At 62.9% G+C, this 13,009-nt stretch overlaps 1 protein-coding gene across 1 annotated transcript; it reads left to right on the top strand.

Moving 5' to 3' along the window:
* Positions 1-374: 374 nt before the first annotated feature.
* CHGA (chromogranin A) lies at positions 375-11,946 on the top strand. Its single transcript, XM_045822911.1, has 8 exons — positions 375-628; positions 1,447-1,493; positions 4,186-4,279; positions 5,058-5,126; positions 6,155-6,253; positions 7,728-8,183; positions 8,877-9,364; positions 11,463-11,946. Exons 1-8 carry the CDS (start codon positions 583-585, stop codon positions 11,544-11,546), a joined length of 1,383 nt encoding a protein of 460 aa, XP_045678867.1. The 5' UTR covers positions 375-582; the 3' UTR covers positions 11,547-11,946.
* The last annotated feature ends 1,063 nt before the right edge of the window (positions 11,947-13,009 follow it).

Below are 13,009 nucleotides of genomic sequence, written 5' to 3' on the forward strand. Positions count from 1 at the left end.
AAGAGAGGAGCGGCGTGCTAGGGTGGGCAGGGTCCTCAGCGCGCGCAAACTGGAGGAACACAAGGCCGGAGACCCGGAGACCCGGAGACCCGGAGTGCCTTGCCCAAGGATGCACAGCAAGTCAGTGGAGCCATCGAGTGGGGGAGGGTCAGCTGGGTCCCCGTGCCACCACCTGGAAGCCGGATGCCTACCTCGTTGCCGGACCCAGGAGCTGTGAGCAGCGGGGAACCAGGGGCAAGAGGGATGAGGCTGGAAGGTGGAGCGAACTGCGGCCGGACCCCCACTGGGGTGGGGAACGGAGACTGGGGGGCGGCCCGATGACGTCATTTCCGGGGTCGGGGTATATTAGCGGGCGCGCCGTGAGTGCAGCTGCCACTGCTGCCTCTACTGCAGTGTCCCAACTGAGTACAGTGAGGCTGGTGGGCGGACCGATAGACGGACGAACACCGAGACGCTGCGACCACCCCATCTACTGCCAGTGCCACGGTAGCCCGCTCCGCACCGCCCGCCCAGCCACCCCTCGCTCGGGTGCCCGCCGTGCACGGCCCCAGACCTCCGGCTGCTTGGCGCCCGGGGTTCGCCATGCGCTCCGCCGCTGTCCTGGCGCTTCTGCTCTGCGCGGGGCAAGGTGAGCGAGCGCGGGGTCTCGGGGAAGAGTGTCCTGGGCACCCTGCCTCCTCCCGCCCTGTCCGCTCTGACGCCCAGGCACCGCGCGGCACCACACGACCCTCCCTACCTGCCCCACCGTGCGGGGAGTTTTCAGCACCGCGGACAGCGCCTCCGCCTCCCTCCTGACCCCGCGAAGTGGCCTCGGCCCAGAAGCCACAGACCGGACGCTTTGGGCACGACTCCTGACTCGGCCAGGCAGGGCCCCCCGGCGCCTCCACCCGCTGTCTGGGCCGCAGTCCGGGCTGCATCAGGGCCAGCTCCGGCTCCGTGCCGTGGCTGGCCAAGGTCACAGGGGGAGGAGATGGGAGGTCTGAGGCTGGCTCCAACTCTCGCGGCTCTCCCCCTTCATCCTCTCCCTCTCCCCGTGCTCCTGCCCTTGACTTTTACCTCTCAGTACCATGTCTCACAACCCTCCTTCGCCCTCTCTTCTCCCTCACCCCCCGGGTCTCTCTGCCTCTCCCCGCATTCTCCTCCCGCCCCAACCCCATCCAGCCCTTGGCCTTGTTTTCACACTCACCGTCAGCTCCCACACTCCCTCCAGAGCAGAAGCTGCCCCAAAGGGCAGGATGTCAGGCTTCAGGGCAGCCTCTGGGAGACACCCCCTTGGGGCAGCAGCCAGGGAAGGGAAACAAAATCAGCCCCAGCATGTCATTTGGGTAGAGGCAGTTTTGAGCGGGAGCCCTGAGGTGGATGGGCCCCCAGTGAACTCCGCCAGGAAGGACTGGGCTCTCCCCTCAGAGCAGAGGGGTGACCCCAGCTCTCTCTTTTTCTTCCCAGTCAGCGCCCTCCCTGTGAGCAGCCCTGTGAATATAAGGGACACCGAGGTAAGAAGGGGTGCGGGGGTGCCCAGGAGGGGGATAGGAGGCCCCAGTGGACGCCAAACGGCCAGTCCTTGGGCAGCTGCAGAAGTGAGTCTGGCATAAAGCCAACAGCCAGCACTGCGGCTGCCGAGCTTGGGGACAGCTTGCAAAAGAAGACATCAAAGGCTGCCTGATTGCCCCACCATCCTGCTGTGGGGACTTCCCCAGCATCCTCTGAGCGGAGTCTGCAGCCCATGGGGGCCTGTGTCTCTCTCACCTGCGGGACTGAGGTGCTGGACACACTGTCTTGAACATTCCGAGTCTGGCAGACCCACTGAGGCCGGTGGGGGTGGCTGCTCCGTTCTGTGGCCGTGGTCGTCCACACACTCCAGGAGCAGGTCTTCACCTCCCCCTTTACTTTTACCCCTCCCCCCCAAGGCTCTTCCAGCAACACGCCCCACCCTCCAGGCACTCAAGCCGGGGCTCTCCCAAAGGGCTGCCATGAAAACCTTTGTCATGGCTTCTGTGCCCAGGGTCCCTGTCATTTAGGGCTGATGGTGGACGTCACCCAGGAGAGGGACTTAGGAGACACTGGCGGGGCGGGTTCTGTGGCCAGCAGGAGACACTCCACATTGGGCATATACTGGAAATTTGTTCCTGTCTGAGCTGGGGCCATTTTTCCCATCTCTGGTGTTCACAGACTCCTTCGCTGAGAGTCAGATAAATTTCTGCCCCCACCGTTTCCAGTAGCTGTTCTCTTCCATTCCAGAGAGGCTGTGGTTAAAACCCAAAGCATCAATTTGCTCAATTATGTTTCCTCTCCTTTAGTTGCAGACAAGTCTGTATTTAAACCTCTACCACTCATTGTAGCTGTGTGGTCTTGGGGAAATCCCTTAACTTCTCTGAGCTTCCCCTTTCCCCATCTGTAATAATATTTCCCTGGAGGAGAGTTGTGAGGAGTAGGAATCAGGTGTGAGGTGCCTGGCACATAGCAAGTCCTCAGTAAATAGGCACTGTTACTTCTAGAGGTTCCCCTCTCAATCTCCCCACTGTTCTTGGGGTTCATACCCAGTTTCTCCCTCTCAGAATCCGTCCTCCTGGACTGTTGGTTGTCTGCTATTCCCAGTGCAAGGTCTGGGGTTGCAGGGAGAAATGAGGTACAGGCTGAAGGGCCCTCCTCGCCAGGTCCCTTCTGGGAGACATTTAGTCACCACATTGTACTCAGGAGCCTGGGTCAGGGGCACCAGGACGGCTGGGTAAGACCTGAACGTTCCATCCTCGGATGCTATGACAACTGCACAAGCCGTTTGCCAGTTTGCCATCCTGGATCCTTGGACGGGTTGCCTTGGCGCCCGTACACACAGCCTTCCACCCCCTCACTCCCGACCAGCATCGCCTGACGCGCGTCTGACACCTCCTGCCCCTCCGCCTGGCTCTAGACAGCTGAAGCGGGCTGGGGGTTGTGTGGCACGTCCCGCCTTCCCGAGTGCTTGTTCTCCTCAGTCCCGTTTTACAAAGGAAGACCCTAAGGCTCAGAGTGGCCAAGTCACACACCCCAGGCAACACAGCCGAGATACCACACCCTCTGCAGTTGGCACCGTCTTCGAATGTCCATTTAGCAGGTGCCTGATTATCCACAGCACCTTGCTAGGCACTGGGCAAGAATTGCGGGGCTATGGCTGCTGCTGGCCTGGGTGGGCGCCCAGGTGTAGCTGGTGCACAGGTGTAGCCCCAGCAGCAGGCCCATCCCGTGCAGCCAGACGGTGATTCCCCACGGGTGACGGCGCCATGGCTGTCGGGAGGGAGACAGTGGTCCAACAACTGTTTCCAGACAGGGCAGAGCCAGGGAAGGCCTTTGCTCTTCCCTGGGCAGTCGAGGGAGGCTTCCTGGAGATGGCTGACTGTTGTTGTTGTTTTTTTTTTAAGATTTTATGTATTTATTTTTAGAGAGAGGGGAGGGAGAGAGGTAGAGAGCTAGAGAAACATCAATATTCGAGAGAAACGTCCATCAGCTGCCTCTCACACGCCTCCAACAGGGGACCTGGTCTGCAACCCAAACATGTACCCCGACCTGGAATCAAACTGGTGACCTTTCCATTTGCAGGATGACACAACACCCGCTGAGCCACACCAGGCGGGGCAGTGGCTGACCCTTCCGGGAATCTGCAAGACTAAAGCACTCTGATAAGACGCGTCTGATGCCCAAGGGCAGCTTCCCCATCTTTGGAGAAACCCCTGGGGGTGAGAGGGTGCCAGGGAGCCACCCCCACCGTAGAGGGGCACCCGCTGGCCCAAGTGACGGGGTCACCTGGCTCATGATAAGTAGCGTAAGGGGTTTCCCTTGCCATTGCTCTTGTCTGGCTGAGGAAGCGGAGCTGTGCCCCTGAGCTAGACACGCATGGGCTGCCGAAGACAAAAGCCAGCGCCCTGTGTCAAGGGTGTCAGACTCATTTTCACCGGAGGCCGCATCAGCCTCACAGTTGCCTTCAAAGGGCCAAATGTAACTTTAGGACCGTACAAGTGTAACTGCTCCTTCACAGTTCAGTGAGAGCCCGGTGCTGCCACCGGATAGAAACAAGGTGGAGGGCCGGATTCAGCCCGCAGGCCCTGTGTTTGCCGCCTGTGCCCTGTGTCCTCATCCGAAACTTGCCCTGGAGCTCCCAGGGGCTGAGTCCCATGCCCAAACCCACCCCCGCCTGCCCTGCTCTCCCCCCAGGTAATGAAGTGCATCATTGAGGTCATCTCCGACACGCTCTCCAAGCCCGGCCCCGTGCCCGTGAGCCAGGAGTGTTTGGAGACGCTCCGAGGAGGTAGGGGCCAGACCGGCGGGGTGCGGGCGGGGCTGCTGCCTGCCGGGCCGGGGGGCTAGGACAGGGTGGGTGGCTTGTGATGGAATTCAGCGATCTAATGCAACAGGCACCGACCGGCCTTGTGTGTGCCAGTCTGAGTGGGGCAGGGAAAGGGAGGTACCCTGGAGCTTACCGGCTCGCAGAGGGGCAAAAATGAGCTCAGATCGTTAGGATTCTGGGCAGAATGTACCCAGGGCTGCCAGGGAGTGTGAGCCCCCTGTGGACAAGGATTCGGGGTGCCCCAGTCCCAGTGCCGGCCACACCTGCGGCTGCGTGATGCATGAAGGACCACCCATGATGGGCACGAGGAGGACTCGCCCTTGGCTAGAGCCGTCGTGAGCACTGGGGTTGGGGTTAAGAGAAAAGTGGGAAACCGACAGGGGGCAAGAGGGAGAAAGGGAATCCCAGAGGATCGGGCAGCCCAAGCGAAGGCGCGGAGACGGGCAGGCGGGTCGTGCTGGAGGACGCCCCTGCCTCCCCGCAGGGGGGCTGCTGTCCCTCGGCCGAGGTCCGCGTGCTGGGACAGGGGTTGCCCTTGCTGTCACAGTAGAAAACGGCCTCCTGTCGCCTCGGAAACCAGGTCATTTCAAAAGTGTTATCTCAAGCCGTGGCCTTGCTGCCACCACCCAGGCTCTGAGCCCCCAGGATCCCGCCCTTGTGCTCAGCGGAAACTGCTGACGGCCGCGTCTCTCTCGGCTGTTCTCTGGCCATGGCCCATGACAACTCCCCCTCCTTGCAGATGAGCGGATCCTCTCAATCCTGCGACATCAGAATTTGCTGAAAGTGCTCCAAGACTTCGCTCTCCAAGGTATTTCCAGCCACTGCACCTGCATCTGGGCACATTCCAGGGACGGAGAGTTGGGGAATCAGGGTAACTGACCCGCAGTTACCTGCTTTCGACTAGAGAGGGGGACGGCGGGGTCCTCCACGTCCCCGGTCCAGCCTGCCATCGATGTAGTTCAAGAGATCAAGGCCCAGGGAGGTCGAGGGTCTCGTCCAAGGTCACGCAGTGAGTCAGGGCCTCGCTGGGGCCTGAGGCAGCTCTCCAATTACCCGCAGCCCCGAGTTCAGCCGCTGCAGCAAGGTCGCTTTCTTGATTGGGTGGCAGAAAGGGTCTGTTTCCTCTGGGCAGCCTCCCTTGCCCACAACCGCTGTGCCGGGCTCCTCTGGCCATTCCAGAAACTCCCACCGTGGGGGCAAGTCATCGCCAGCTGCAGAGGGCAAGGAGCTCTCATCAGGAACAGGCCCAAGTGGGGAGAGTCCCAGGCCGGGACAGTCCCAGGCGGCGGCCGCAGCAGCAGCCTCAGGCTGACGCAGGGGGAGGGGTCTCTGGATCATAGCAGCTGATGACAGCCCGGGGCTTGGACGCAGGCATGGGACTGGCTTTCTCCCAGGGGCCTGCACTTATGAGGTCTGGGGTAAGCAGCATTTGCCTGAATCAAGAGGTCCCAGGAGGTAGCGGCCGCTGTCACGTGAACTCCTGCTGCGGGGCCCCCCAGCTACCAGGCGGGTCCTGAGAGGCCCCCAGTCTCTGCTTCTGCCCTGGGACCCTCTGCTCCATCTGAGTCTTTGTTGCTCTGTGGGGCAGCAGGCAGGGCTTGTTCTCATTTCCGAGGTGAGGAACTGAGCCTGGAGGTGACGTGGCCACCGATGGGCCCCAGCTCGGGGGCCGGGGGGGGGGGCCGGGACCACAGCAGCCAGCCCTTCCCCGCTCCTTGAGCTCTCGCCAGGCACGCCTGGAACCTGACACACGAGGAAACGGAGGGGCCTTCCCTTCAGGAGACAAACGTGCCGGCTCAGACCAAAGGGGACTTTCTCCTCCTTTTCTCACACCAGGTGCCAAGGAGAGGGCGCAGCAGCAGGAGAAACACAGCAGCTTTGAGGAGGAGCTCTCAGAGGTTCTTGAGCAGCAGAGCGACCAGGACGGGCTGAAGGGTGCGTGCTGGCCCGCCTGGCCGGGGCCGGAGGAGAGAGGGAGGGGATGCCAACAGTCGCTGGTGTAGATGGAGGCCTGCTGGGAGGCAGGAGTTCCTCCCTGACACCCTGTCATGTGGCTGTTACTCCCTCCCATCTACAAGTGAGGCCCAGAGAGGGCCAGCCCCTGGTCCAAGGCATCACTGGAGATGCGGCTCTGGGTCTGCCTCGCTCCCAAGCCCTCCTTCCGTCCCCTCTGCTCACCCCAGAGCGCAGGGAGTGTCTGGCCTGGCTTTTCCCGCAGGGCTCCTGCCCCGGGCACCCGCCCTCCCCGGGCCGGGTGGTCCCTCGGCCTGGCCAAGTTGCAGGAGGGTCCCAGAGGAGCAGGCACAAAACACTAGACAAACTGGATCATCTTTCTCGAAGCCAGAGAGGATTTAGGGGTCAAAGAGATCATGGCTCAGGTCAAGGGGATTCTGTGACTCATCCTCCAACATGCAAATACCCCCAAAGCACCCCGCAGGCCCTGCCCTTTGCACTGGAAGGTGGGTGAAGAAGGCAAGTCTGCAGGAGCCGGGGTCTCGGTGGTCTTCTGTCCGGAGGCCTGCCTGCTGGTGTGGCCCGGGGGCGCTCACATGGGCCGGGGCGGTCTCCCCAGGGGTAGCTGGGGCAGGGCGTGGGCTCCCACGTGCTGGTTCCATGGCAATGAGTGTCTGCCAGGAGCGTGACCGAGGATGTCCGCCAGGGGCCACGGGAGCGGGTGCAGTGAGTGTGCATGCGTGTTCGTGTGCACAACTGGAAGCTTCACCAAGGGAAGCGGCCAGTGTCCGTGCAAAGAGCACCCTGTGCTCGGCATTTGGCAGCTTGGGCCCAGGGCTCAGGCCAGCGGCCCACAGACTTCACGGGCACGGACAGGCCTCTGCACCTTCCTCGGGGTCGGTCTGAGCTTCTGGGAGCGGACGGCGGCACTGTCGGCGGGAGCCCTGGGGTCGCGTGGTGGACGCACGCTGCTCTGCGAGACCGTAGCCATTCCGGCGCTGGGAGGGGCTTCTGCTAGTTCACAGGCTATCTCCAAACAGCCCCAAGAAAACACCTTTTAATGAAAACTCCAAATATTGGGGAACCGAGAACTTTTCCGGGATGCTCAAGACCGAGAAGCCCCACTCGGAGGGGAAAAGGGAATCACAGTACTGGCGCCCCTCACACAGGGAGGTTGGGGGGCCCCTCCCCCAAGATCACACAGTAGTTCAGCTGATGTTCTAATTTTCTACTCAGGACTCTATCTTCTGGGGACATTTTAAAGGCCTTTTTTAAAAAAAAAAAATCGCCCTTTTTCTTTAAGAGGTGGACTTACAAAGAAACACAACCCATTTGTGCCCAGGTCAAACCGAGATGTGGAGAGGGGAGCTCTGGTCCTTAGGTCTGAACTTGGGCTCTGGGGAGACCGAGTGCAGCCTGGTCCTCGGGGCCTGACTCGGCTCCGTTGTCTCTGCAGAGGGGGCGGACGAGATGCCCTCCAAGGAGTACTCGGAGGAAAAGTTGGAGTCCTCAGAGGGAACGATGGACTCGAGCGAGGTGGAGAGGAATGGCGGAGACGAGGACGGAGCCGGGCCCCAGGCCTCCCCGGAGCCCAGGCAGGGGTCCACGGTTGAGGAGGACGACCAAACCCCAGGGGAGGAGGAGGAGGCTGCCAACACCCACCCCCCGGCCAGCCCCCCCAGCCAGAAACACCCAGGCCTTGAGGCCGAGGGGGACAGCGAGGGCCCCTCCCAGGGTCCAGTGGACAGAGAAAAGGGCTGGGGTGCAGAGCAAGGGCAGCAGGCAAAGAGAGAGGAGGAGGAGGAGGAGGACCCAGAGGCTGGTGAGAAGGTCGTCTCTGAAGACGAAGGCCCCACCGCAGCGTCCGACCCCCACCCCAGCCTCGGCTACAAGGCGGCCCCGCGGGGCGAGAGTACGTATGCCGTCTGAGACCTCAGCGATGTGTAGGGGAGGGGGCGAGAGGGAGGGGGGCCGCACTCATAATCTCATTCCACCTGCACGACCACCCCGACGGCAGGTACAATCTCCACTTTCCCGATGGAAACTAAGACTCAGAGAGGTTAAGTAATTTGCCCAAGGTTACACAGCTAAGTTGTAGTAAAATCGGAGATTCTAACTCAGGTTTGTCTGACTCCAAAACCGTGCATCTCCACTCTTCCACAGAGATCCCCACCCCCAACCCACCCAGGAGGCCACAGGGGCTCTGCAGGCTGGGTGGGTAGGCTTTGGGAACAGAGGGACAGCATGACAGGGGGGACCAGGCTCCTCTGGGGACCGTTGTCGGCTTCAGCCGGGTTCGGGAAAGACCCCAGCTTCTCCCTGGGGCCTCGTCAAGGTCCTTCCTCCCTGAGTAGCCAGGCGCCCCCTGAGTCGAGGGCTGCTGGACGGAAAGAACTAAAGGAAGAGGCAGGCTCCCACCAGGCCCCGCCCCCCCCCCCCCCCCGGATGCTGAGAGGGTCTTGCAAAGCATGGGGGCAAGATGGCTTTTCCCTCCAAGTAGAATCTTGAGGCGAGGCTGAGCCGGCCCTGCCTGTGGGTCCCCCAGGGAGTGGCCGGGCTGGGGAAGGTGGTGACCCCGCCCTCATCTCCTGCTCTTGTCCCGCAGCTGCTCCAGGTCCCTCGGAGGCTCTGGCTGTGGACAGAGGCGGGAAGACTGGGGCTGGGGAAGCTCAGAAGGGGGAGCAGGAACAGTCCTTGCAGGAGGAGGAGGAGGAGACAGCAGGGGCCCTCCTGGGCCCCTTCCGGGGCGGGAAGAGCAGGGAGCAGCCTCAGCAGCAGCAGCAGGAGCAGGAGCAGGAGGAGCAGCTCTCCAAGGAGTGGGAGGAAGCCAAGCGGTGGAGCAAGATGGACCAGCTGGCCAGGGAGCTGACGGCTGAGAAGCGGCTGGTGGGGGAGGCCGTGGAGGACGACGACCCGGACCGCTCCATGCAGCTCTCCTACCAGGCCCGGGGCTATGGCTTCAGGGGCCCCAGGCTGCGAGGCTGGAGGCCGGACCCCCAGGAGGACACGGTGGAGGCGGGCCCGCCCCTCCGGGGGCACCGCTACCCGGAGGAGAAGAAGGAGGAGGAAGGCAGCGCCAACCGCAGGCCAGAGGTTGGTACAGGCCGAAGCCAGCCCCAGGCCAGGGCCCTCGGGTGTGGGCCCGGCTGAGGGGCAGGGGCCCCCAGGTGTGCGTGTGGGCTCCACGAGGGGACGCGGTCCCCTGGGAGTCTGGGCTGGAGAGGGGCTCGCACAGGGAGCTCCTGCAGACCCGGCAGAGACCTGGGAAGGGGCAGGAGAGAGGGCATGTCAGGCGGGAAGGCGGTGACCCTGGCTCGCAGCGGGCACCCGGCGAGGCCGGTGGGCAGGCAGGCAGCAGAGCTGGAGTGTTCGGATCAGCACGTGGGGGCGGGAGAGGCAGTAAGTCGAGCTGGTCTCCGGAGACGCTGCGTGGCAACTGTCCTGAGGACAACGGAGCCTCTGCAGGCTGGGGGGCAGGGCCAGGGAGTGACGGTGGGTGGAGCTTGGAAAGTGGAGGACCTGAGGGGACCGGCCTGAGGAGGGCCACGTGCTGCCCAGGGGATCCAAGGCCAGGGCACGATGGGGACCCAGAGCTGGGAGGGCATGAGAGGACAGGGCACTAAAGGGACAGCTGGTATCCTGGGAAGAGCCTGCGGGTGGTCCAGCCAGCCCTCACCCCCGCCAGACTCCACATAGCCCAGGCACACCCTTCTCTCCCAGGTTGGGGCCCTGCCTCCCACCCTGAATAGCAGAGGGGGAGGGGGAGGGCCAGTTGACCTTCCGCCTGGTGGTGAGTGAGGGAAGCATGTGGGTGCCCGAAAACCTGGGTTCTGCCTCCTCCTGCTCTGGGACCTTGGGCAGGTCACTCTCCTCCGAACCTCATCGGTCACCACATTGTCATGACCAGGCCACACGAGAGCTCTGAAACCCAGCCGTGCCCAGGGCTGCGTGAGCAGCTCAGTGGGCCAGAGCGATGCAGCCCCACAGCAGGGGGGCAGGGGAGCCGGGGCCCCTGGCAGGCTGGCCACACAGCCGTGGGGCTGCAGGGGGAGGGGCAGGGGTCAGCGGTTCAAGCCTCAGGGCCCAGGTGGGAATCAGGACCTGCCTTATGGGGGCTGGGACCTGCGCACCCAGGGGAGGACTCGGCCGCTCCCTCAGGTCTCCGACCCTCTCTCTGGGCCTGGCAGCCCAAGAGGAAGAAGGCACCTGACTGTGTCCCCAGGAGACCGAGGGGATGGGCTACAGGCAATAACAGCTTGTCCCCCCGCCCCTTTGGACCCAGGACGAGGCTGGGCACCTTTGAGCAGCCCCTGCCCCACCCCCACAAGGGCCCCGAGGGCCTGCCAGCTCACTTCTCCACGGGCAGAGGGGGCCCTGCGCTGCAGGGAGCAGCAGCGGGGACCATGCCGCCCAGGCCAAGGGTCTTCTTAGAAATGGCCCCAGCATCGCAGAACTCATACCCCACGGCCTACTCCAAGACAGGGGGCTCTGGGGCCGTTTCCATAGCAACCGAGTGGGTCCCTGGTAGGGTTGTCTGTGCTGTCCCAGTGCGGGGTGGGGGAGGGTACCCTCTGTAGTCTGGCATCCAGCAGGGACCCCAAGAAGACCATCCCTCCTGGGTCAAGGCCAGAGGTGGCCTCCCCTGACTCCTGCTCTGAGTTCGAGGGCCTGGAAGCTTCCCAAAGGAGGGGCACCCAGCCGGGCTCACAGAATGTCCCTTGAACCAGCCGGTCACCAGAGCTCAGGGCACCTGACTGGGGCAGGTTGACCAGGGACGGCTCGCACCTGTGTCCCGGGCCCATGGCCGCTCAGGTCAGGAGGCCTGGCCTCACGCCAGGAGCCACCGCCATAGTCTAAGCCTCGCGTGGGGGACGGAAGGAGCCCTGGACCAGAGGCTTTGTTTCCCACGGCCCCCTGGAGCCATTCAGGAGGCAGCAGGCCTGAATTCAGGGGCCACCAGGACGGGGTGGGGTCAGGGCCCGCTTCCCCACGTCCTGTGCACAGCACTCCTCAGAGCAGCCCTGTGGGGTGGCATCCCTGTCCCCGTGGTACACAGAGGCCCCTGAGGCTCAGAGAGGAATAGCCACGTGTCCAAGGCCACACAGCTAGCCAGCAGCACAGCCCATCTGGCTGACGGCACACTCCGCCATGCTGGCGTAGTCCCTGTATGACCCCCGGTCTTCTCTCCTAGGACCAGGAGCTGGAGAGCCTGTCGGCCATCGAGGCAGAGCTGGAGAAGGTGGCCCACCAGCTGCAGGCGCTGCGGCGGGGGTGAGGTGCTGGCCGGCGGCCCCGGCCAGGGCCCCAAGGTTCCCTGTGGTCCTCCTGGCTCTGCTGTCCCCTTTACAGGGCCTGGCCGGCCGCCCTGTGCGCTGCTTCCGGTAGGGAGGTGGCCCCAGCCCGCCCTTGCCCAGGCCACCCCGCTGCCCCCATTGTCCTTTCCTCCCACTCTGGACCCCAGTGCACCCCTCTGCGGGGCGGACCCCTGCAACTTTAAACAAGGACCCTCTCTGTGAACACAGGAAGCTTTCTAGAAGTTTCCTTTCCACATCAGAGCCATTGGGCACAACTGCAATAACTCCCGACCTGTCAGTGAAAGCTGAGGACCCCCGACTGTAAATCTTCTGTGCACACTTTATCGAAGGAAAAATAAATCTTCTCTGGGCTCTCCTGTTTCTCTGAACGTCCCCCCCTTGACTCAGAGTGCAGCGGGATGGATTGGATTCTGGCAACGGGACAAGAGGAGGCTCGGTGTGCCCGGGGTGACTCTTTTCCGGACAACTTCCCGGCCGTGAGGTCTTGGGCAAGGGACTTGGCACCTCTGAGCACCAGTTGTCGCGTCTTCTGTGCAAGAGGGGGCTGACATCTGCCTCCAAGTGCGCAGGGATTATTAAGTAACACATGCCAAGGGCCCCCGGTTCCTCCCTGTCCCCGGTGTCCCAGCCACACGCGAGCTGGGCCACTCACAGGCAGGTCGGTTTGGGAAACAGCCTCCACTCTCCGTGGTGCTGGGGAGAGGCCCTGGCAGCCCCGGGGGAGCGCCCGCTGCCAAGGCCGTAGGGCCCCTGGGTGTGAGTCTGCTGCCCCCTCTGACTCGGCACGTGCACAGGACTCGGGGGCGTCTGAAGGTCTCGCACATTTGACGGTTCACGGGAGGGTGGCAGGTCTCGGTCTCTGCGGGTTTACACGACTGAGGCTGACAAGGAGAAATGACTCACTGACGTCACGGGCAGGGCGACACCCCAAACATGGAGCTGTGGGGACAGCGGGGCTGCACATCAGAATGGGCTGGGCTGGTGCGCCTGGGTCCGCCGAATACAGGGCCACTCAGCTGTTCAGCAAACATTTGTGAGTGGCTGCTTTGGGCCCGGCAGACCTGGGCACACAGGTACACAGGACAAGCCCTGACTTCAAGAAGCCACTGCCCAGACACGTGGGGTTTGACATCAGACGGGAGCTGGTACCCCCTGCCCAGATGGGGAGCCTGGCAGGTGTTCCTGGCTCTCTCACAGCCTCAGTTCCCTCCGCTGTGAAGTGGGGTTAACACTCACTGTCTCCTCGCCAGATCGTGGTGGGGATTCGTGAGGCCCAGACAGGCCAGAGCAGAAAACTGTTATGATGACAATGCAAGTCATTTGAGGGGGTCTTGGCTGATGCCTGCTGCTGCTGATGCCCGTCCTCTCCAGCACAGGGGACACTTTCCGAGGAGCTCACACTTTAGGTGTTTATTTCTTCACG

This window comes from Phyllostomus hastatus, unplaced genomic scaffold (genome assembly GCF_019186645.2).
Source record: "Phyllostomus hastatus isolate PE091 unplaced genomic scaffold, TTU_PhHast_1.1 phas_scaffold_501, whole genome shotgun sequence".
NCBI classification, from domain to species: domain Eukaryota; kingdom Metazoa; phylum Chordata; class Mammalia; order Chiroptera; family Phyllostomidae; genus Phyllostomus; species Phyllostomus hastatus.

Bases quoted from the DNA above. Each gene is read 5' to 3' on its own strand.
- CHGA (XM_045822911.1), top strand. From the start codon at position 583: ATGCGCTCCGCCGCTGTCCTGGCGCTTCTGCTCTGCGCGGGGCAAG. The intron at 8,184-8,876 runs GTACGTATGCCG...CTTGTCCCGCAG, and splicing joins GGCGGCCCCGCGGGGCGAGA to CTGCTCCAGGTCCCTCGGAG. The intron at 9,365-11,462 runs GTTGGTACAGGC...CTTCTCTCCTAG, and splicing joins GCGCCAACCGCAGGCCAGAG to GACCAGGAGCTGGAGAGCCT.